Here is a 24,561-nt window from a genome sequence, read left to right on the forward strand (position 1 = left end):
CTGGTATATTATTTCTCTGTGAAGCAAAGCAAAAACTGGGGCAGGGGTGGGAGGGGAACTTAGGCAGCAAGTATTAGGGATGTGCCTCTGAAAAGAAGACTTTCAAACACACTCTGAACTATGCAGTCAAAATAAAATGTCTGTTATTTTGTTCTGTTTGTATTACCCAAGGATAAGAGGGCAGAATAAATTAGTACTTGCAGTATGACAGCCTTATATAAAATCTAATTTAAAATATCTGTAATACTTTAATATCACACTCCTTTCAGGTTATGGGGTATACTTGCCTTACCCCATTTAAGATATGATGCTAATGGCTGCGGCTTTGAAATTGCTTTGAGGAGATCTTCCACTAGCCTTACCTTCAGGAGCATATAATCTGATAAGATGCATTTAAATATTTTGCTTGTATTTTCCTTGCTCTGAAGGTGAGGTTAGTACCTGTCTCCTTTGAAGACCCACAGTTCAAATCATCCTTCAGCCAGTCAGCTACTTTATTTGCCAAGTATCAGATGGCTATACACAAGGATACACCTTCTGAATGTGGCGAGTATGAGGTACAGTTCACTGCATGCACCTTTACCAATATTTTTTGATAATGTTCAGATAAGTGGTAGCAAAGGGTACCTTTGAACTAGTCTGCACACTGAAAACTGTACTGCTATTACAAGTTGGGAAGGAAAAAAATAAAGCATTGTTGCATTCAGTATTTGTGCCAGGTTTTAGCTCAGAGGAAAATTTCTCAGCAGGAGAGAGACTGGATATGTTATTGCAATCATAACAAAAAAAATACTGACACCAGCAAGTAAATAGAGCAGTTGTACATGGTTTAATTAAGGAAATTTGCGACTGACATCTACAGTGAAAACAATGAATCGCAATGTGATGACTAAAATATTGTTTACCTGAGTTAGAAAATGTGTTAGATTCAGGATACTGTTTGGTAGCTGTGACAACTTCACATTTCAGATGCCATTCTTCGCTGTATTTTGACATGTTACTTTTTACGGCTTTTTTTTTTTTTTTTAACATCTCTGTTTTGTTTTTACTACATTGCTAATGACATCATATATGGTCTGTTTTTTCCACTGCGAAAGCCAAATTAGCATTAAGAATATGCTTCAGACTGGTGGTTGCACACTCAACAAGAATACAAAGATTGTGGAAGAAGCTTGCTTTTTAAACCCCAAAAAGTGTTTATCCGATTTTAATCCTAGCTAACCACATAGAATGTAGGTGATTTCCTAAGAGGCGACATTAAACTTTAGCTAGCAAACTTTACAGAATTCGTGTCTTGTAATCTAGTTCTCTCTTTTCCACTGGGCACAAGTATAAAGTTAATATGTATCCCTTATCTAGTCAGAAACCTCTTCCAAAGTTATACTTAGCTAGAGCATTTCATTCTTAGGAATAAGATTGTACTAGCAGAGGTGGTATCAGATAACTCATGGTTGCTTTCCACCTGGAATAATAAATAGAGTAATTTTTTCATTTGTTTTCAGGACAAAAGTTTTTAAAACATTTAAGGGAGGTCAGAAGGGCGTTACTGAAGGATGTTGAAAATACCGGACTGTGAAGCCAAGAACTCTGATTTTTCACTTCATTTGATATCATAGTTTTTTTATAGTTCCTAACATAGTGAAATCTGAATAATGTTTAGTCATTCCTTTCACTGGCATAACCATAGGTGGTTATACTGCAAACCATGGAAAGCAATACTGGGGAAGTGGTCTAGTTTGGACTCTAATGTTCATGGTGGTTAGATCATGAAATTGCTCTTGCTTGGGGTATAATGACTCTTTCCAACTTTAATGTCTTGAGTTTTAGTCTGACACAACATCCCTGATCTTTTTCGCTCCAAAGATCTTGCTGACACACAGAAGCAGAGATCAGAACCTGCTACTTTTAATTTCGTCTTGTTCTTTATATTAAAAAATGAATGAAGAAGTCTTCATATCATAAAGAAGCCTTAAAGGACAAAATCAAAATAGCTATTTGATTTGCAGTTCATCTTTGAACTAGGGATCAGGAATTAGGGGTTGTCATAAATATAAAGGGAAGGGAAACCACCTTTCTGTATACAGTGCTATAAAATCCCTCCTGGCCAGAGGTAACATCCTGTAACCTGTAAAGGGTAAAGAAGCTCAGCTAACCTGGCTGGCATCTGACCCAAAGGACCAATAAGGGGACAAGATACTTTCAAATCTAGGTTGGTGGGGGAAGGTTTTGTTTGTGCTCTTTGTTTTACGTGGTTGTTCTTGCTTGGGACTGAGAGAGGCCAGACAAAAATCCATCTTCTCCAACCCATCCTAATCTAAGTCTCCAATATTGCAACCAGTATAGGTAAGCCAGGCAAGGCGGATTAGTTTCTTTTGTTTTATGTGAGTTTTCCCTGTGTTAAAGAGGGAGGTTTATTCCTATTTTCTGTAACTTTAAGGTTTTGCCCAGAGGGGGATCCTCTGTGTTTTGAATCTGAATACCCTGTAAAGTATTTTCCATCCTGATTTTACAGAGGTGATTCTTTTACCTTTTCTTTAATTAAAATTCTTCTTTTAAGAACCTGATTGATTTTTCATTGTTCTTAAAATCCAAGGGGGTCTGTGTTCACCTGTACCAATTGGTGAGGATTCTTATCAAGCCTTCCCCAGGAAAGGGGGTGTAGGGCTTGGGGGGATATTTTGGTGGAAGACATCTCCAAGTGCGCTCTTTCCCTGTTCTTTGTTTAAAACGCTTGGTGGTGGCAGCATACTGTTCAAGGACAAGGCAAAGTTTGTACCTTGGGGAAGTTTTTAACCTAAGCTAGTAAGAATAAGCTTAGGGGGTCTTTCATGCAGGTCCCCACATCTGTATCCTAGAGTTCAGAGTGGGAAGGAACCCTGACGGGTGATATGAGACTCGGTAGCTCTTTGGACAAATGCGAGAGGTCTACCATAGGCTTTGATGGCTGTGGGCCCTGTTGATTTATTTTAAGAGGGAGATCTGAAAACAACGATTTGTAAAGATGGCTTGGTAGGAATCCTAATTTTCCCTGTCTCAAGGTATCAAGAGTGCCATGAGGCATTTATTTGAATTTCAGAGTGGAAAGAAGGTGAATTTCCAAGAACAACTTAGCGCTTGTTCATCCGCCTCATCCTTACGTAGAAATACAGTGTAATGTGATCCACTTGAATGATTTTACTATTTTTTTTCTTGATAGCTTGAGTATCAAGGCTACGTGTAGTTCCCTGCTTGGGAAGAAAGACCTAGTGCCTTATTCAAAGCTCATTGAAGTGAGTGGAAATACTTCTACTGACTCCAATGCCATGTTTCTCAAATGCATCCACCAGGGGCTTTTCTTGTGACCGCAGCCTCCTGGGTGATGAGTGGGGAAGGGCAAAGCAGCCATCCTTCCCCAGGGCCACCAGCAGGAGCTGGTCCTTGCTGTTTTCTGGAACCACAAACACGTAGGAGCAGGCAACCAGTGTGAGTTCCCCACATTCGTGGGGGTGGTGGGGCTTGGACTTCGGCCCTGAGTTGGTGGGCGGCAGGCTCTGGCCGTGTGGCGGTGGACTCCATCCCCCAGCTGCAGGGCTTCAGACTCCAACCCTGGCTCACCCTCCCATCGCCCCTGGCCCGTCCTGCCTGCCTCCCTCCCTACCTCCTCCCCATCTAGGGCTTAATTTGTCCCCCAGCTTGCTGGGGCTGAGTAAGTCTGCTGTGAAAATTGATATTAACAAATATACAAATATCACTTTTCACAGTAGCAGTTTTACTAGCTAGCACGTCTTTTAAAAAAAAAAAAACAACCAAAAAAAGCAAAACATGCAGAGCATCTTATTTGTGTTTCTATTCTGTTTAGGTCCAGTAAGGAACAGACACAACTGTATATTACTTTTATTATTGAGTCTGCAAAAAAAAAAAAAAAAACCTACATAAATAAATTACCATGATTTGGACATGTATATGTGCATATTTATTTGTTTTTCCTAAAATTAAGTAAGTATTTTAGGAAAAAGTGTCAGTGTAGCCACCAGCAAGAGTTGGTGGCTGCACCCTGAGGCCACGAAAAAGTTTGTTGTGAGAACCCCTGCTCTAATGACCTTGGATCAGGCCCCTTGAAAGCAACAGTAAGTCTCCTTTGGTAGAAGTCATTTTGGGAATTGTTTGCCCGTAGGATTTCTTGATCCACCATTAACATGCAATGAGGCAGAGCAGGGTGACCGATGAAGTAGCTAGGGGAAATGCAAGATGTTGTGTGACCACAACCAGTTGCCTCTCATGTCTGCTCCAGGGTGGATTTGATTTAAATCATGATTTAAATCACTAGTCAGGAAGACTCGATTTAACCATGGATTTCTTCATAAAAGTGCATTCTTGTTGGTTGTTATAATCTTAATACATATTCTTCACAAGTCAGAGATAGATGTAGGTTTCATTTTTAGAAGGTACACACTATCCATTTTTTAAGTGATTTGTTTTGAAATCTTTTCAGATTAGCTTCACAGCTATATCAGAAAATGAATGATTATTTGGTTATTTCATTTACCAAAGATAATTGAAGCAGATATTTATGAAGTCATTGGGAGGTGAACTATCTCCAATTCAACAGGTTAAGCATCAATATTTGGAGGATTTTCTTGCGATGCTGTATTAGGAGGAGAACATCACCAGACAGTTAAATAAAACAATTTAAATGTCTAAAACAATGTTATGTATTCTGGATTTTTTTTCTTCAACAGCAAACATATAATATTTTAACAAAACAAGCATATGAATTTTTGAATTTAGTTAAATATTTGAGTTTTTTTAAAATCAGGTTTGTTTTTGTTAAAATAAAATATTAAAAAAAAAAACCCACAAAAATTAAATCGACTATGTCAGCCAGGTCAACATGAGAAATTTAAAATATTGGCTTCTGCAGCTAACTCAGTCATCTTCAGCTTCATTTTCCTGTTTGTTCATAATCTGGAAAGGAAAAACAAGCTTTCCTGCTTTTTCAGGTCCCAAACGATTTCTCAGTTTGGAATGAATTAGTCCAAAGGAAGAAAATATTCTTTCTACGCCGGCAGAAGAAGCTACTGCTGTTAAAAGTGAGATTATCACTTCAACAGTCTCTGAATCCAACTGCTTAAGTGACTTCCACCAGTTCACTTAAAACATCATCAACAAACACAGACAGTATTTCTTGAAAGGTTCTTATTCCCAAACTGGGTCTCTTTTACGGCCTGCTGCCATTATAGGTTTTCTGGTATGGAAGATCTCAAATCAATGAAGTCTACACTCAGAAAGACCTCTAGACTTCTGGAATATGCTGCCCAAACAGTTTCACTTTTGTTTCTACTGCTTGTCCCTCCCTTCTCACATTTATCTCTAGACTTCTTCTGCTTGTCCAGATCGGTTCCGTCCCCAACAATCTTCTATTCATTGAACTTTTTGAAACTTTGCACTTTTAGAGAGAGATAAGGGATTGACTCTGTGTACACAGATTTGCAGAGGGACAATATGGTTGAAGTCTGTTATTTGTCACCTCTATATAGTTATTTTATTTTAAAAACATTTTTTCTATTAACAAGCATGTTTGAGAACTGCAAAACTAAGCATCTCTGATGGTATCTTCTAGACTGAGCACTGAGTCCCATTGGGTAGATAGAAAGATTTATCTAACTAATCTTTACAGAAGTTCCTGGAACCCAATCAGACTGCATCCCTAATCCATGAACTATTGGAACTCATTTACAAAACTTTTCTTAAACATTACATGAATATATTGTCTCATACTATAGAACTATAATTTATAATCCCTATTCCATGATGAGAGAACTTTGAGCTGTAATGTAGCTTAATTAAAACTATCTTTAGACAGGTTTTTCCCTAAAAAAGCATTTTGTCAAAAAAAATAATCTGATAAAAAAAAAATCACTGATTTTTATTCACCCTGGTCTGCCCTGACTTAGTTGTTGTACGGTAGGAACAAACAAATATGACAGGAACCAGTGCTCGGACATTGGGCAGAGAGGGTTTTGTTTTGGTTCCTGAAGGAAATAGTCCACAGAGTGGATTCTGCATACTGTTTGTTACATATTAGAAGCCCCTAATTTTTCAGACTATGAGGGATAAGGAAGATGTCCTCAAGTCCTTGATCTGAGTCACTTGTAGGAGAAGATGGAAATCACCACATACAAGATTTAAGAGCTCTTAAAACACTCTTTTCTCTCCTCTTTTATTTATTTAATAAATCATACAGACATTAAAAAAACCCACTTTCTGGAGCCAAGCACTTCCTTGAGTGAACATAGAATTAATTCTCTCTCCCCTGCGAAAGGCCTCTTATCAGGGTAGCCACCAGAGTGGATGAGTTTAAACTGATAAAAGCTAAGTAATGCAGAGTAAAGACTGAATAAAGAACAAAGACCCCTACTTCAAAAAGTTAGGTCTTGTCTATTGTATTGTATTGTAGCACATATGGGTGTAGTGGATAATCTTTCTGCTCAGGAAGATAGTACCACAATTCACATATTTGGAGTATGGACTGGTGCCAGTTCAGAAACTTTTCTAAGTTTTAAATTCAGAAACCAACCTCCTGAAAAAATTATGGGACACATTTCACATGCTCTTTCAGGAAGATGATCCTGATATGTTGGCATAGGTATATACTGTGTACTCACATTGATTATTTTTTTTTGTAGCTCAAATATTTCTCATTGCAGCAGATGTCAGTTTTAGGAATAAAATAATTTTGTGACTGACAGAAAAAACTAAAGATGAAAGTTGTAAAGTAGTTAATAAAACTCTTAATCTGTAAAACTGAGTACTGCTAATATAACATGAAAGAACATTCACTTCCATGCAGATTTAAGATGAGAACATGTCCCTTTACATCTGGATGTCAAATGAGAAGGGGGATAATGAGCCTTCTCTAAGAATATCAGATTGACTGGATTTCCTGTAGCATGGCACAGGCTGCAACTGTCCTAGCGCTCAAAGACTTTTTGAAGCACTGGCTGTTTAGTCCCATTCTGAGACCAGTGCTCAGTGCCCTCTAGAATATTCAGTTTAATTTCCTTTCCAACCATGGTTAGCTAAAAATACTAGAATAGTGCCTTTCATTCATACCTCTCAAACTGCTTTACAAAGGAAGGGAAATATAATTATCCACTTTAAGTTGGAGAAACTGAGGTGGTTGGTGGAAGTGGTTTGCTGTCAGAACAGGCTTTCTTTTTTGGTATGTTCCTTACTCCTAGGTTAGTATGTCTAACCATTGCAGTGATGGAACTGAATATCCTTCTCAGTTGCAGCTGAAGGAATTGTTCGCAGAGATTGTAAAACTCTCTGTGGGTTGGTCCTCATTTGTTTATTTTATGAGTAATATGCTGGTTCTGGAGCAGGTCCTCAGGGTTCCTCTTCAGCATGGATCACAAGGATTTGGAGTATCAAAATCTCAGTTTTCAACAATGGGCTTTAAAAGGAAAAACTTACTGGTGCTGGAAGAAAGACTGGAGGTGCTCTTTAAGTATATGGTCAAGAGTGAGACTTATTGACTGAGGTATTATTACAGATGGAATCTGATTGATATTGACATGCCTGCTGAAGAGTTTTTCTGGATACCTGAGAAAATTATCTCTAGGTCTTCCCCTCTGGGCACTATCCCTGAAGTTTCATTTGTTGAACTGGAATGAAATTGAACTGTAAACTTTGGATGATTTTGTAGAGTCTAATAAGCTGACCATTTCCCTTAGGCTTTTATGACGTCTGATATAGGCTATGTCTACGCTAGAGAGCTTACAGCAGCACAGCTGTACTGCTGTAAGATCTCTTGTGTAGTCACTCTATGCCAATGAGAGAGAGCTCTCCTGTCAACATAATTAAATCGCCTCTAACAAGCGGCAGTAGCTATGTTAGCGGGAGAAGCTCTCCCGCTGACATACCACTGTGCACACTATTACTTATGCTGGTGAAACTCATGTCACTTAGAGGGGTGTTTTTTTCCCTCAATCCTGAGCGACAAAAGTTTTGCTGACATAAGTACTAGTGTAGACATGGCCTTAGTCAACTCTTCTGGACGACTTCAAGTGTCTGGTCCAGCATGTATAGCTGTACTAATTTGAAAGAATAAATCTTGTATCTGGCTCTGGTAAATAGTGAGTATTTCATGCTTGACTTGAGGGCAGTATGTGAGTGGAACTTGTGCTGTGGCCAATACCCTTTTGCGCTTGCTTGATAAGATTGCAAAAATGACAAAAGCCAGATATTAAAAATCTCTTATATGCCATGAGTTCCTTTATTATTATATAAAAAAGGATGCTTTTTAAGACTGTATTGCTAGATTTTTTTTTAAAGGAACTTTAACACTGAATTAAAAAGTTTCAGGAGCTAGTTGACATTGGGGGGTGTTCTGGGTGGTTTTTAAACCTTGATTTAAATTGGGTTGTCTTTCCAAAACTACAGCTATTTGGTGTGATATTTTTGCTCTGTCAGTGTGCACAACTCTACCTGAGCATGTGCACAAGAGAGAATAAATGACAGTATTCTGAACAGGAAGTTAGTGTGGTGTATTAACTCTTGTTTTATTCTCTAATTTTTCTCCTTTCTTTTAAATTGAAAAGGCGAGCTTTGCCTTCCTAATAAACAATTTCTTTAGTGGCCCGTAATTAGACGCTCTACCTTCCTGCTCTGTGCAATGACAGTAGAACCACAAGACTAACACAGTTCCTTTAAAAAGAATACCAGTTTGTTCAGTCGAGTTCAGTGACTAGCTACTAGTCAAAACTGACTGAAATAATTGAACAGAAAAGAGCCGTGTGTTGCTGTTGTCTGCTTCATCTGGCAGTCAAGTTTTTCCCTTAAATTTTTTTTTTTTTTTTACATTCTACAAGTGCAAGACAGTCTCTTTTTGGTTCCCAAATCTCAGGGTTTATGTAAATTCATAGCTAGGCTAGTTGTAAGACTGAGCTCTACTTGTAGCAAAGTATGTCATAGGTTATATATTTTGCTAATTTCTTATTCCAATTAAGGTATTGTTAATTTTGGATATTAATCTCTAATAGGTTTGTCAAAGACCACAAACTTATGGTAGTATAGCTATATTAAATATAGAGCTGAAAGGAAAAGGAAGGGAGACCATTCACTTTTTAAAAAGTGATTCTGATGCTATGTCTCATAGCTTTGTTTTTTGCTCACCACCGTTGCCAATCTATTTCTACTGGACCATTGCCAGTATCAAAAATCTCTCTCTCTTTCTCTGTAAAATACATATTCACTTAACCTTTTCTCAGTTGCCAGTTACAGTATTTTGTTTCCAACCTCCCCTTATTCAGCAGTGTTCTGGAGACAGCAGTCTTTTCGCCCCTCTAGCAGCATTTCTCAGTATAGTCTTGGTGACAACTTTATTTCTAGTTTTCACCTCTGAGATTGCCATTCTCCTTGTAAGATTATCACACTTCTTTTGGACCAAAACTGAACAGAAAAATCTTTGCTGACTCACTTGCCAGTCCTGTTCTGAGGTGGCTGTGTCCCCCCCGTTCCTCGCCCCCCGCCACTATACATCTTGGCTACCAAATAACTTCTTGTACCTTGTGTTAACTTAAGCCCCAATCCTGCAAACCTTTACACATGTATTTAACTATACTACCTTGAGTAATCTTATTGAAATCAAAACAACAACTCTCAGTAGTAGAGTTAAGCACATGAATAAGTGTTTGCGGGATCAGGTCCTTAGAATTTAAACTCTTTGAACAGGGGCTCTCTTACTTTTTAAAAACCCTGTATTTTTACAGTACCCAGCACAGCAGAGCCAAACCATGGTCATAGCCTTTGGTCACTGCGGTAATACAAGTAATGATTCTGCAGGGCATTGAGCACATTCCAAACCCAACTTTCCCTCCACCCTCTCACTGTATCTTTCCATTCTTCCTTATGCAAAAATACCTTCTTCTTTGTCACTTTTGAATTTCAGTTTTCATTTACTTACATTGCGTACTTAAATTCATGTTCAGCTTCCTTCCTTCTTTCCTTCCTGAGTTTTAGTAGTAAACTAAATGATCAACAATCTTGTCTTCTGTGCACTGAATACACTAAAATTTGTAATGTTTTTCTCTTCTGCCTCTTATTCATATATGCACCCAATAGAGTGCTCACTCGCTAATGATATTTTCACCTGTATAATTGAAATTTTGAAATAGTTAATGTACAGATATCGAAATAGCAATCATTTTAAAAAAGGCAGTCATTTTTAGTCCATTGTATTTCATAAGTATTTTGCTCAACATCCCTTTTATTTCCTTCTAAACAGCACATATAATCACCTAAACAAGACCTTAGTGTTACTTGTTGCATGATCATTTGTTACACCATATTCATGGCTGAAACCCTAGTGTTAAAGCTGCTCTCATTTTGTAAAGATTGTGCTGAGCAACTATATATTTTATTTTCCCATTGATACGTTTCTTATTAATGATACATTGATAATTGCATATATGGACACAATATACTAATCAGTGAGTTTAGTAAACCTATGTTAGTTGTGAATCAAGTCTCCTTCCCTCTTTGTCAGTTAAAAATACTGTCTACATTATATGTCAACTTGTTGTACTCAAGTCAGTTTCAGGATTTGTTTAAGGTTAGCGTCCTACTGGATTTTGAGCATTTGCTGTCAGTGTCTATCAATACAATGGTTTCTATGATTCATTGTAACAGATATGCTGGAGGTGAGAGTCCTGGTGGAGGTAATCTAGTTCCAAGCCCCACTGATTGCGACAACATATTAAAAAAGTAATGTTGTGATTGGTTCTCTAGTTGAAGACATTTTTTTCTGTGATATCTTCTTCAGAATCTTTATAGCTCTTCCAACTGGTTGGCAGAGAAAATGGTTGCTTTGGAGCATGCTTGCCCTTTGCCAAAAATGCTATAGTTTCTCCTGGAATCCAAGGTAGTTTTAATTGCCAACAACAATATTTTTTCATCTGTGCTTTCATCTTGACTTGAAAACGGCAACCATTTGGCACGTAAATCTTGCATCTCTTAACTATTCCCTTTGTCTAGATTTGTTTACTATCAATTGCACTACCCTTGGAAGACCACTTAAAAGCTACAGACAGCAATGTCGCTTGCTTGGAGATGTTAGCCATGTGTAGAGCATGTTACTCCAGTGCTTCAAAGTTTGCAGTGGCCATCTCTTTGCTTCCAGGTGCAATTCAAGTGCTGATGTTAATATGTGAATTCCTAACTACTACAGGCCAGCCCTCCATATGCTCATTCTAATAGAGTAAATGAAGCAAGGTTCCGGTGGGGGGAAAAAGACATGATTATATGACTGAAAGCTCTCAGTGCATTATAAGTAAGTAGAGGTGTATGTGAACTGGATTTTTTTTGCTTTGGGGAGAGTGTCACAAATTTGAGTTTTCTTTGGTTTTCTTCCAGAATAAAAGTCTTTGAAACTTTCTAGAAGCTAAAATTAGGAAAAAGTTGATCAAGACATTTTGTTTTGACAAAATCTAAACATTTCTTTCTGATTTTGACTTTCTTCATTTTATAATATGAAATAAACTGAAAAAGTAATTTCAAAATGGAAAATCAAACCATTTCAAAAAAGTTGAAATGGGATGTATTGACCTTATGAAATGCTTTTTAAAATTTTTTTTTTAGTTTCTAAATGAATTTTTATTAAAAGGCAACACACTTCCTCAAGATGCCATGCTTTCGATGAATCAGTGGTTTTCAGAGGAAAAATGTTCTATAGGAAAATTTCCAACCAGCCCTACACATGGAGGGCCAGAACTAGTGTTCCTGGGTGGTCTTGATTCTGGTATTTCCTGAGTTTTGGGTGCTTGACTTTCCAGTCTCAACTTTCTTTTAACATAGTTTTTATATATATAGGTTATTTTAAAAAGAGAAAAAATAAATTGTATTTTGTGCAATTGTAGGATATTTGAACATTCAGGAACTTTAGTATTAAGGCTCCAGCAAGGTTCACAGAACAAAATACAGACAAGAAATGGTGATATTTGACAGTTTTTATAGCACAATTAAATCTGAAAGGCTTTAAGGGGGATAACAAAAGTCTCCTTTCTGACCCCAGGGTCATCATCCGACCAAATTTCAAGTTCCTGCTGCAAACTCTGGTGATGGTAGAGCTCTTAAAAAGAAAAAGTCAAAACATAGTTATAATGGAAAATGTTAGGCAATATGAATATAGAGTTTGCCTCCACTCCTTGTATCATAAATTTGCTACTATATCAGGCTTCAGCTTTCCTATAATCATACCTTTTAGTATGTAGAAAGATGCTAATGAAATCAGTACTGCAAGGATTTATTTACAGACTTAACAAAATTATTTACTTATTTGTACTGAACTTGGGTGGTGGTTATGTGGGTTTGGTAAACCAAAGGAAATGATTCAAGCCATAAAGTAAGAGGAGAAATTACTAACGGTAGGAAAAAGTAAGTATAGATGTGACCTCTGTAATGAATAGCAATTTAACATGATGTTCTGATCACTGACCAAAAGTAAATTGCAATGTATATTTTGGAGAACTTTATCATACCGTACAGTGAACCGTAATGGATTTTGTGCAACCCTCCATTAAACAAGTTTTTAAAAAGTATTGATTTTTTAAATCAATGTCAGATGAACACAGTATCATTTAAAACATTTAAATACAGTATCATTTAAAACGGAATTCTACAGATTACCAGGAGATCAAGAATATTATAACTGTTCAGACAAAGTGTAGTAAATGGAATTTTGTTCACTGATTGTGTTTTGAAATGTTTTTAGAGTTACACATTTGTATTTGTCTTTGAGTGAGTAGGAAGGAGAAGTGGTTTATGAACTTGTGATATTGTTTGGTGATGTGAGTAATTTTCATGTTGAAAAAGCAATGTGGTGGTAAAATCAACTCCATTTTTCTTAGGAGCATTAATCTTAATTTTCTGCAGTAAACTATTATAAACCTTGCATACACTTAGAAAATGTATATGAAAATATTGGCTTCTTTGTTAAACCCATACACAACTGTGTATTCAGAAATCAACCTGAGGTCAAACTCAGATGAACTATTCACTGAAAAGTACATTTAAACTATGATATTGTCACCTCCTTATTTTTCTTCATCTCAGAAAGACATCCAGTGGCTGCCAATATATAAATATTAGAACTTGCCTCTGAGCCACAATGACTATGAAAATGATAGAGTAAGATAGTTGCTATGAGAGAGTAAATAATTCACTGTCATGGTATTGAAAGTAGACAGTCATATTGTATTTCCATAATGAGAAATTAGTACAACAATATTGTTTGATTTATAAATGAATTAGATTTGTCTGACTCATCTAGCTTATTCGCTCCTCCAGACAAATGAGTTAAGTCAACTAATATCTAAAAACACTCCACAATTCAATACCATTTTGCTTTCCGATGTGATCTAGAGGAATTCGTTTCTCAGTTCCTATGACTTTGCTAGGCAATGTTAGCAGAATATCAAAATACACAATGCAAACTTTTCTTTTGTTTACTAGTTATAGTTTCAACAACAGAGGGATTTGACAAAGTGTATGTGCGCTAGTTGGTCCAGGAGAATAAGGTGTTAATTCCAGTTTACCCCTCTGCTTATGCAGGTGCTCAGGGGAAAAGTTGAGTGACTCTCTTGTTACAGGGATTGGGAAGAGAGAGGGATTGGGAATTTCCCTGAGGCACAGGAGTCAAGGAGAGGTCCAAGAACACAGCAGAACCTGGTTGATATGACTTCCTGATGTGTGGCTTTGTTTACTTATTTAAAAAAAAAAAGTGTGAATCAGAATAAAAAATGAGTTCAGGAGGTGTATAATGATTTATCCATACGTCTCCCATTGCTGTTATTGCAGTCTAGTGGTAGCTGTGTTGGTGCTAGGATATTAGAGAGACAAGGTGGAAGAGGTAATATCTTTTATTGGATCAACTTCTGTTGGTGAGAGAGAGATGTTTTTGAGCCACACATTGCTCTTCTTCAGCTCTGGGAAAGGTACGCTGAGCATCATAGCAAAATGCAAAGTGGAACAGATTGTTTAGCTTAAGTAGTGAGCACATATTGCAAGGGATCGCTCAAGCTAGAGGGGCCTGCTAACACCTCTGCAGACATGGGACAAAAAGATGGGGTTAGTGGGTGACAGATTGTTGTAATAAATCATAAATCCAGAGTCTGTTCAATCCATGATTTTTAATGTCTAGCAGAGTAATGAATTTAAGCTCCCAGGCTCAACTTCTGAAATGGTTGTGCAGGTTTCCTTTGAGGATGAGGACTGATAAGTCAGATGTGGCATGATCGCTTTGTGAAGTGATGTGGTACTTTTGTCTTCTATCATTTTCCTGTAAGTTCATTCAAAAGCGTAGTGATTGTCTGGTTTCACCCACATAGTAGTGGTTGGGGTTTTTAGTGCACTGGAGGAGGTATCCCACATGTTGTGATAGGCATATGAAAGGTGTGTTGTGGAGGGTGTTGATCACTGTAGCAGTAGAGATATATATGTCTGCAGGTTTTGCATCTGTTGTTCTGGCAGGGTCTGGTGCTGCTTTGGGTTGGTGTGTCCTGGTCTGTGGGGAGCTTGCTTCTGATGATGACTTGGAGGGTGTGGGGTGGTGTTTGAAGGCCAGAAAGTGGGGGGGTCAGGAAAGATATTTCTTTCAGGATGGGGTCCCCATTGAGTAGACGTTGTAGTCTGATATCCCGAATGAGTTCCAATGTGGAAAGTGAGAACGGGGTGTACAGTTGGAAGGGTTTTTCTTTTTTTGAAGCAGGTTCTTTCGGGGTATTTGGCTAGCCTATTCCATGATGCTATCTACTTCTGTGGTACAGTGTCCTTGTTTGGTGAAGGCGGTTTTAAGTTTGTTGAGGTGTATATCCTGGACTTCCTCCTCGGAGCACATTCTGTGGTATCTGAGTGCCTGGCTGTAGATAACCGATTTCTTGGTGTGTTCAGGGTGGTTACTGGCTCTATGAAGGTAGGTATAGTGATCCATGGGTTTCTCATGTATGGTTGCCTGTATGATTCCATTGTTGAAGCTGATTGTGGTGATTATTGCAGGGGACTGGACTAGAAGACCTCTCGAGGTCCCTTCCAGTCCTATGATTCTATGATTATTGAAAGTCATGAAGCTAGCACCCTGTATGCTACTTTGAAAATTTACCCTGCCTGTTTGTATTGTGAAAGGGTATCCAAAAATAAATAATATTTGTGATTGTAAACTTTACTAGGGGTGATGGATATTCCTAGTTTTTCAATGTAATATGCGTTACCAACTTAGTTACTATACTATGACTGTAATGTAGGGAGAAGAACAAATTATGTATACATCAAGTGTCAAATGATTGATTGAACTGCTTTGAGTAAAAGATGTATAAATGTAAGCCTTTCATTTTATGTCATACAGTAGGTTATCAGCTAGTGGTAAATAATGAATAACTGAAAAGATTGTTAAGTTTTAGTGAATAAAGATCTAAACAATCCTTTAGGTTCCAAATTCTCTGCTGGTGGTGTTGAGTGCAGCTCCATTGATTACACTGGAGTTTTCCCATTTACACCAGCAGAGAATTTGGCCCTTTCTATTTGAGTATGTTGATAGCATGAATTATGACAGTTGTTGCTACCCTTTAGGGACTGTGCCATTTTGTTACTATGTTCTTTGGACAACTCCTTGAACTTTTAAGTTTATGGACAAACTGTTGAATGGTATGGGGCATTAAATACTATACTAGCATATCTAAGTGATTAGTTAAAACACTGAGGAATCTGTCTCCAGCTTGGAACCTTCAGGGACATTCTTAAAGTAGATGTAGTGAGTGCAAACATTTGTAATCACCGTATACCAATATGAATTCTGAATAACAGTCAAATCATACCTTTGTTAAAGAATGTTCAACACCCAGAATGGACTATAATTAAAACTCTTACACCTACGATTGGTATGCAACAGTTGACAATTCGTAAGTTTTTGTTGTTGTTGTTGAGGTAACTGCCCTTCTCACAGAAAGTACTGTACACTGGCTAGAGACACACGAACATTTAACAAAAAAAATTTGAAAACCCTCCAAACGACAACTGGCCTCAAACTGACCTTTTTTTCAGTTTTTTCTCCTTCTGTACTGACCTCAAAGTTAGGGTTAGAAGAACTCCTTAACTGAGAAAGAGGTTGGAGAATGCAATTTTCTATTTCACACAGTCCCTAGAAACAACAGTACTTGGACAAGGAAATTGCATGCCTGGAAGTGAAATAATTTATTAGTCCCTACTGTCTTACCTTATTGGTAGGGAATATGTTTAAGTGACAGATCACTGTCCATTGTTCTAGCTGAACTACATTAGAATACTAGGGTAACCAAAGTATTTGATGCTTTAGTGCTATAAATTCATGACTGCAACCAGGCTTTGCTCTCCTGGGTTTAATTCCTGCTGGTCGTGTTCCAACTTGATGTTGGTTAGCAACCCACACCCCAACTGTCTAAAATGTTTGGGGGAATCCAACATCAGTGGCAAGTGCCACATTTGTAAAGGGTTCAAGCCTCGCTCTAAGAAACATTGAGCAGCTAGGCTTAAGTGTCTTCTTATGGAGTCAGTGTTTTGCCCTCTATTACAGCTGTCATGTTCAGATTGGACTTTGTGTGACAGCCTTGATACGGAAGTCTCCGCTTGTGACGTCTTCAGCACCTTGTTCTCTGTCTCTGATACCAATGAAGAGACACATCTTCCAAGGACTCAGTACCACAATGAGCAAGATCATCTGTACTAAGGCCAACTAGAGGCAAGGACTCTGGAAGAAGCTCTGATGGGAGACTCTTCCCAAAGCATCCCTCATCTAAAAAGGGGGATTGTAGACTCTAACTGGTGTCATGTCAGTCGAGGTTGAATCCTGAAGTTTGCGTCAAGCTCAGGACTCAATACTAGTACTGATGATGTTGGAGGTATACACAGCTGTCAGTGGCCTTCCTGAGGTAAGGTATCCCCCATGTAAGGTATCCCCCATCCTGCTAGGATCTCCTCTCACCTACCTCTGTTGGTTTTCTCGAGGGTTCACTGAGAACATGCAGGCAACATTCCTCAATGCCTGGTACCGGGATTGGTACCAAGAAGCTGGAAGTTGCGCCGAGAGCTCCTCCATCGCAAGAGACTGACCAGACATTGCCTCAGCATCCTGATGCATCATCATCTTCATCAAGAGAACAGGCTATAGAGATGGTGAGCAATTCACCACTTCCAAGGGATTACAGGGCTCACAAGAGCCACTTAAAAGGGTAGCATCTGTTCTGGGCTTTCAGGCAGAAGAGGTCTGTGAGAAATCCAACAAGCTAATGGATATATTAGCTTTGGCGGGCCCTCCAGGGTGGCACTCCTGATTAACAAAGCAACTTTGGAGTGAGTCAAAACACTTTGGCAAACCCTTTCTTCCCTCCATCCCACAGCGAAATGGGCAGAAAGGAGATATGTCCCTTCTAAGAATTTTGAACACTCCAATTGTGGCAGCAGCTAATGAACTGGGGCACCAAGTGTTGACCCCAAAGAGAAAGGAATTGAAGAGACTAGACTAGTTCGGCTGTAAGCTTTATTCAATGGGAGGGCTGCAATTTAGAATTGCTAACTAACAGGCTCTTCTAAGTCGCTATGACTACTCTCTGGGAGAACATGATGAAGTTTAAAGGAGCAGGAAGGAGTTTAATGTGATGGAGGAGGAGGACAAGCCGGTGGCCAGGACAGCTTGGAAGTGGCTGAGTCAGCAGCTCGAACCAGGGCATCTGCCGTAACTATGAGAAGATGTTTGTGGCCACAGTCTTCAGATTTTCCTCCATAAGTGCAGCAGGCTACCCAAGACCCCTGAAGGTTCCTCCCTCTTTTCAGGAAAGACAGAGACGGTAAGGTACAAAGTAGACTAAATGATTCCAGGGCGATCCTGAAGTCATTGCTTGGAATCTATACACCAGTGCTGAAAAGGAAGCAGTTCAACTGGCAGCAGATTCTCAAATATCTGAGCTTTATACTTTATACCTTGGTCCCAAGATGTGCAGAAAGAGAGTAGCAGAAATTCCAGGAGGTGATTCCCTCTCCTCTGCATCTTCGCATGGCAGATTCCTCTTGATCACCAGCCTGAGTTTGTCAAGGGCAATATAATCATCTGTTCGTACCCCTGTGTTTTTCAGTAGTCTATTCCATTTCCTCCATGCTTGGGGACACATAAACAGGCAAGGGAGGAGTGTGTTTATCGCAACTGCATCAGGAGGTGATTCTCCTCTGGGAGTTCTGCATAGCCAGCTCCATTCACTTCAGAACTGCATACCTTCCAGGTGCCCAGAACATGTTGGAAGATCATCAGGGCAAGGGCTTTCTCTGATCATTGTGAGTACGCACTATGTCTGGACATGTCCCAGTCCATCTTTCAGCTGTGGAGGGACTCCCCAAGAAAGTGCTGTCAGTTCTGTTCCTGGGAAGGGCACAGCCATGGCTCATTGATGGACACTTTCCTGCTACCATGGAAGAACTCCCTAATGTTCTTCCATGGTACCTCATACTTATAGCACTGGTTTGACCTTGAAAGCGCTGGTATTTGACCTTACTAACCATGTCAGTCAGACCTCTGTCTCTCCTCTTGGATCCAGATGCAATTTCTCAGGACCATGGCTGTCTGGTCTAGGCCAGTCTGCAAACCCTCCAGCTGACAGAGTGGATGCTTCATGACTAACACTGTTGGAAAGGGGTTGCTCTAAGGACGTTCTGTAATTACTGTTGAACAGTAGAAAGTCCAGGTGCACTGATGAGATGAATTTGTTTTCCCTTTTAAATCTGATATCAACAGAAGCATCTCTTGGCATAGCAGACTTCTATCAGCCACTTATTGGGCTATCTTTCGCACTACAACATCAAGGTCTGACAGTTAGCTGTATTAAAGTATATTTGGCAGCTATTTCAGCTTTCTATCCTTCAGTGGATAATGGCTTTATTTTTTCTAACTGCATTACTATCAGATTGCTACAAGGGTTAGGCTGATTATACCCACAGGTATACCTGTTCCCCATAGGATCTGACCCTGGTGATGCTAAAATTAATGGGGCCACTCTTTGAAATTCTCAAGACTTGCTCCCTGCTCCACCTCTGTATGAAGGTGGTGTTTGTGGTTGCAATAATTTCATCCAGGAGAGCAGGTGAGTTGAGAGTCTTGGTGTTAGAGCTTCCTTATACAGGTTTCCATAAGAGTAAAGTTTACTTCTGCCCTCACCCAAAGTTCCTAAAGGTAGTATCTAATTGCCACATTAATCAATCAATTTATTTTCTGACTTTCTTTCCAAAGCCTTCATTCGTTTGATATGAGAAGAGCTTTAGCTTCCATTTGGACCGCACAAAGTCCTTTAGATCCTCAATTCCATTGTTTGTTGCAGTTGCAGACAGAGACCAACCAGTTTCCACTCATAGAATTTCCTCTGGTATTTCTTCTTGCATTCATTTGTGCTACCAGTTAGCTAATGTCACGCCAGCACCTAGAATGTTAGCCCGTTCAACTAGAGCATAGAAAGCTTCAGCATTTTTCCTGGTGCAAGTAACCCTTCAAGACATTTCCAAAGTGTCAACTTGGTCATCAGACTACAACTTTGTTGCTCGTTATGCCATTTCCCATCAGTCCAGGAATGATGCTAGTTTTGGATGGGTGGTTGTCCAATTGCAGGTATACTTAACATGGAGGCAGGTCTGGAATCTGCTTCTGAGTCACCTACAGTGGAATGGACATGTCCAAAGACTTGGAGAAGAAGAAAGAGATACCTACCTTTCCATAAGTATAGTTCTTTAAGATGTTTTGCACTTGTTGATTTCATGACCCACCCTCCTTTCCTTCTCTATTGGAGTCTATCTGGTAAGAAGGAACTCAGGAGGGTTCGGATGGCTCTGTCCCCTTATCTGCATGCAGTTGTGCACGACACCTGAGGCCATTTGAGCTGCTCCAACAGATAGCACTGAGGAGAAAAAGTTCTCCAATAGCTGTGCATGAGGTGTGCAGACACACCAACAATGGAATGGACATGTGCAACACATCTCGAAGAACAACAGTTACAGAAACGTAGGTAGCAGTTTCTTCTTGTGATGTGGCCTTCCACTAGTTTGGACAGAATAGTGGGTAGCTCCATCTAGTTCTTGCTTGAGGTAAAATTATTTAAACTTTTTTCTTGTTCTTAAAGAAATACGTAGACACCAAATATCCTAGTTTTCTGGACTCTGGCAGCCAAGCTTTCAGCACTGTGTACAATTACCTTCTTTTAGTTAGTTGAGGTGTTTTTTTTCTTCCCCCCCAATACCATCTCTTTCTGCTCTGTCTGCCACTCTTTGACCTATGAGATTCAGCCACCTTAGGACAATGGCTTCTCTCTTTCTCTCCACACCTGGCAGGGGAAGCTTCAGCAGTAGTTTGCTCAGTTGACTTCCTCTCTCTCCCTTATGGCCACTAGCAGCAGCTTAAAGTTGTTTGGATCACCACACTCCTTAGCTGCAGTGGCTTATTGGTTTTGATCTCCAGTTCACTGAAAGAGCCTTGGGCAAGCCATCAGCAATATGAACTGCAGCAATGAAGATTCCTTCTCATGGCCTTAGTGTATACGCACCTGGTTATTAGACAGATAAAGATGAATTGAGGGGATGCAGAGAAAAGCTATGAAGTTAGACACAGACTACATGTGTGATCTTAGGCCAGGTCACTTCGAACCTGACTCCTGTGATACTCAGCACTTATCGTTCTCAGAGAATTCTGCTGGAGTTTTGAGTGCTCAGCACCTCTGAAAAATCTTTGTGCCTGTCTTCTGTTAAATAATACTTCCCCACTTTACATGGTGGTTGAAACTAAATAATTCATATTTGAAAGGTCACTATACTGTAAGTGCGAACTGTATTTATTGTGACTCAAAAGGAAAAGGCCAAAATCAGTAGGGAAAACAAGTATTTTGAAGAGGATATATACTGTGAATAAAAATAAATGGAAAGCTATTAGAAATGCTTCACGCAATCCCTTCCTCAACATCTTAACAAGAAAAGACAGCGGTTGTTTAATTTCTGGTGCAGTGTGCTAAAAACTTAACCTTCAATAAGTTAAATAAACATTAACAAGTGTAACTTGTGGCACCTTAGAGACTAACCAATTTATTTGAGCATGAGCTTTCGTGAGCTACAGCTCACTTCATCGGATGCATACCGTGGAAACTGCAGCAGACTTTATATATACACAGAGAATATGAAACAATACCTCCTCCCACCCCACTGTCCTGCTGGTAATAGCTTATCTAAAGTGATCATCAGGTGGGCCATTTCCAGCACAAATCCAGGTTTTCTCACCCTCCACCCCCCCACACAAATTCACTCTCCTGCTGGTGATAGCCCATCCAAAGTGACAACTCTTTACACAATCACCAGCAGGAGAGTGAATTTGTGTGGGGGGGTGGAGGGTGAGAAAACCTGGATTTGTGCTGGAAATGGCCCACCTGATGATCACTTTAGATAAGCTATTACCAGCAGGACAGTGGGGTGGGAGGAGGTATTGTTTCATATTCTCTGTGTATATATAAAGTCTGCTGCAGTTTCCACGGTATGCATCCGATGAAGTGAGCTGTAGCTCACGAAAGCTCATGCTCAAATAAATTGGTTAGTCTCTAAGGTGCCACAAGTACTCCTTTTCTTTTTGCGAATACAGACTAACACGGCTGTTACTCTGAAACCTGTCATTAACAAGTGTGAAGTTATACTTTACTAAACAAGTAATTCTTCTATGAACAAATCAGTTGTTGTTAACACTTGTATTACATGCCTATTTTTTCCAGTAAGCCTAAGGGTGATCCCATTTTATGACAGTTGACAAATGAACAATATTAAATTCCTATAACTTAGTGTAAATGTTAGTTGTTTGTCTTTTGATGTGGAAATTCATTTTACCAGCAAAGTCATTCTGAACAACTGCTTATTTGATTAAAGATAATGTCCCCTGTCCTAGAATACCGTTAATTCTCAATTACTGCAGTTGTAAACACTGTGAATGTGTGTGTGTGACTGTTTTAAGTACCCATCCAGGCATCCAGTAGATTAATCTGTCTAATAGATATTGAATGATTGTTGTTGTTTATTTTAGTAATGTTGAAATCTGAAAGAAACAGGTAGCTTTTCCTGATGCTCTTGGTGATGTGTTGAAAGAAAATTATGCTTTCTGGCAGTGCTGACATGGTAAAAACCAAAATAACTTTGGTTGTATTGCTAATAAACATAAAATTAAAAGGAAGGGATACAAAATAATGCCTAAGTATAATTTGTGTGGTATTCATATATAGAACTCCATTAAGATTAGTGTGGACCTAAAGCTCAAATATTTCACTGTTTGTTGAGTGAGTGTTTTCTCTTTTTAGACACTAGGAATTTAAACAGAGGTAATGCAGTAACAGTGTTACTATAATAATACAAATATGAGAAGACCAGCAGGTTGCATTTGAAAGTGGTGCCAGTCATTAAACTTACAAAGGGAAAATTTTTCAATATACTGAAATACACAAGTAGGTGAAATTTCAGTTTACAAGTCCAATGTTCTTATTCGTTTGTCTTTTAAGGTAAATGAAAAGATTGACAAATACCTTGTGTTATAAAACATTTAATGACACTTGGCTTTCAGGTACATGATTTTGGCACCATTAGCCTCATTTATTATTTGTGCCATCTCAAAACCAGGTAAATAAATTTCTGGCTAGAGAGCACTAAAGCTATCCAAATTCTAATTTTTGTAAAGTGTGGTTTGTTTTTTTTGCTTTTTTTAACTACTAAGCATCTTCTGTAAACTGTTGTGTGGTATTAGGCCACTGTAGATATATCCCTGGTTCAAGACTTTTCCGCTATTGGTTATCTTCAAAAGATTTGAGGACTTATAGTTTAAATGTAGTTTTTAAAGAGTCTAGTTTTACTGTACTAATATGGTGTACTGTAGTTTTGTATTATTTGTGTTAAGACATTTATATTTTTTTATTTTATTTTTCTTGCTCCTTTTCATCCATCATATGTAGTAATCAGTGTGGCTGTTCTAGGATTTAGCCACACGCTATTTCTACAATTACATTGTTAGTTAATGTAACTTCTAGGTTTTAAGTCTCTTTACAGCATTGTTCGTCCTTAAGAAAAACTTACAGCTGCAAGACAACCAAAATAAATGATGTGGCATCTGTACAAGTTAGAAAACATTTCCGTACATGATCATAAAACTTGTAAGCAGTTTTCAGAAAAAAGCCAAAATGATCAGTTTTATTGCCTTTTAGACCCACTGAAGCAAGAATTCTTATTTAACTTATTTGGGATATTTTATAATGACAAGTTCATAGAGGAAAAATAGTATGCCCCTCAGTTTCCACTGCTAAGGTAGTTGGTCAACCTCCTTACCTTATGCTTAGTTAAATATTTGTCTTGGAAGAAAATAATGTAATAGCATACAAAAGATTCAGTGTCTGAAAAGGTGCAAAAAATATTACCAAAGTGGTCAAATAGTTTGTTCTTTATTTTTCCAGTTTTTTCATTACCTCCCTGAAAAGACAGTTGAACCAGTACAGAAAATGAAGTCAGAAGTCCACGGTACGGCCGAGGGACTCATTCAGATCTTTAGAAACCATATATCTGTGTATTTAAAAAAAAAAAAAAATTTAAAAAGTGGATATACCTTGATACTTGACGTAGTTGATATACCTTGTCTTCCAAAGATACCTAATACACTGGTTCTCTACTTTGGTGTCTTGAGTTTCCAGTGAGTGTGTGGCCAAAAGGCATATAGTTTTTTGTTTTTTTTTAAACAATCGAGGCTACTGGGGGATGCTTTCACCTTACACTCTTCCTCAGTCAGTTGGTGTATTAGTGCATTTGCTGACAGCTACCAAACATTAGTCTCCCATGCCACTTTGTTTTGACTGTTGCCTTAGCAGATTCTTCCCCCTATACATTTGCAAGTTAGTTTTTCAATCCATTTTTGTTGCATATCAACGCTTCCTTTTTTGGTGTTCCAAGTATTCACTCTAGTTATTTACATGGCCTGCTTCTGGGTAGTAAACAGACTGCCTCGCAATCGTTAACGAAGTTTTATTCTTACAACATCCCTATGAGTGAAGGAAATAATCTATTTTACAAATAGGGAACTGAAGCACAGACTATGTTAAGTAACATGCTCAAGATCACTCAGGCAATCTGTGTCTGAAATGGGAATTGAAACCATGTCTCTTGCATCCTGGTCTAGTTCCTACCCTGTATGTTGTTAACTTTCCCTGGGCCTGTTCTTATGCAAACACCAACTGTAAGACTTACTGAGCTCCATCACATTTCAGGAAGATATGGCAAGAGAAAACCCCAGTAATCTTGATCACTCAACTCAAGTTTGAGAAATGCGGTTCTCTAATACGTTAAATTTGCCCCATGATATCTTCCATTTGTATTTCCCCTTATTTCAAATCTTTCCCTTGAGGAGACAATTGGGTCCCTCATCCAGACCTCAAATGGAATGGCCATGTTGTTGCAGACTTTTTTTTTTTTAAATGTAACTTCTAATCATGTATCAGCTGTGCTCTCGGTATCTCTGTA

At 38.7% G+C, this 24,561-nt stretch overlaps 1 protein-coding gene across 11 annotated transcripts in view; it reads left to right on the forward strand.

Moving 5' to 3' along the window:
- The window catches only part of ATE1 (arginyltransferase 1), a 183,981-nt gene that overhangs the window by 23,570 nt on the left and 135,850 nt on the right, over positions 1–24,561 (forward strand). For 7 of the 11 annotated variants that reach the window (XM_078853862.1, XM_073354189.2, XM_073354191.2 and 4 more), the window contains one exon: positions 429–557. The exons of the other annotated variants lie outside the window; for them this stretch is intronic. In XM_078853862.1, the coding sequence (XP_078709988.1) occupies positions 429–557 (129 nt within the window). The remainder of the gene's footprint in view (positions 1–428; positions 558–24,561) is intronic. 11 annotated transcript variants of the gene reach the window in all.

The sequence above is a fragment of the Lepidochelys kempii genome, chromosome 7 (genome assembly GCF_965140285.1).
Source record: "Lepidochelys kempii isolate rLepKem1 chromosome 7, rLepKem1.hap1, whole genome shotgun sequence".
NCBI lineage: Eukaryota > Metazoa > Chordata > Testudines > Cheloniidae > Lepidochelys > Lepidochelys kempii.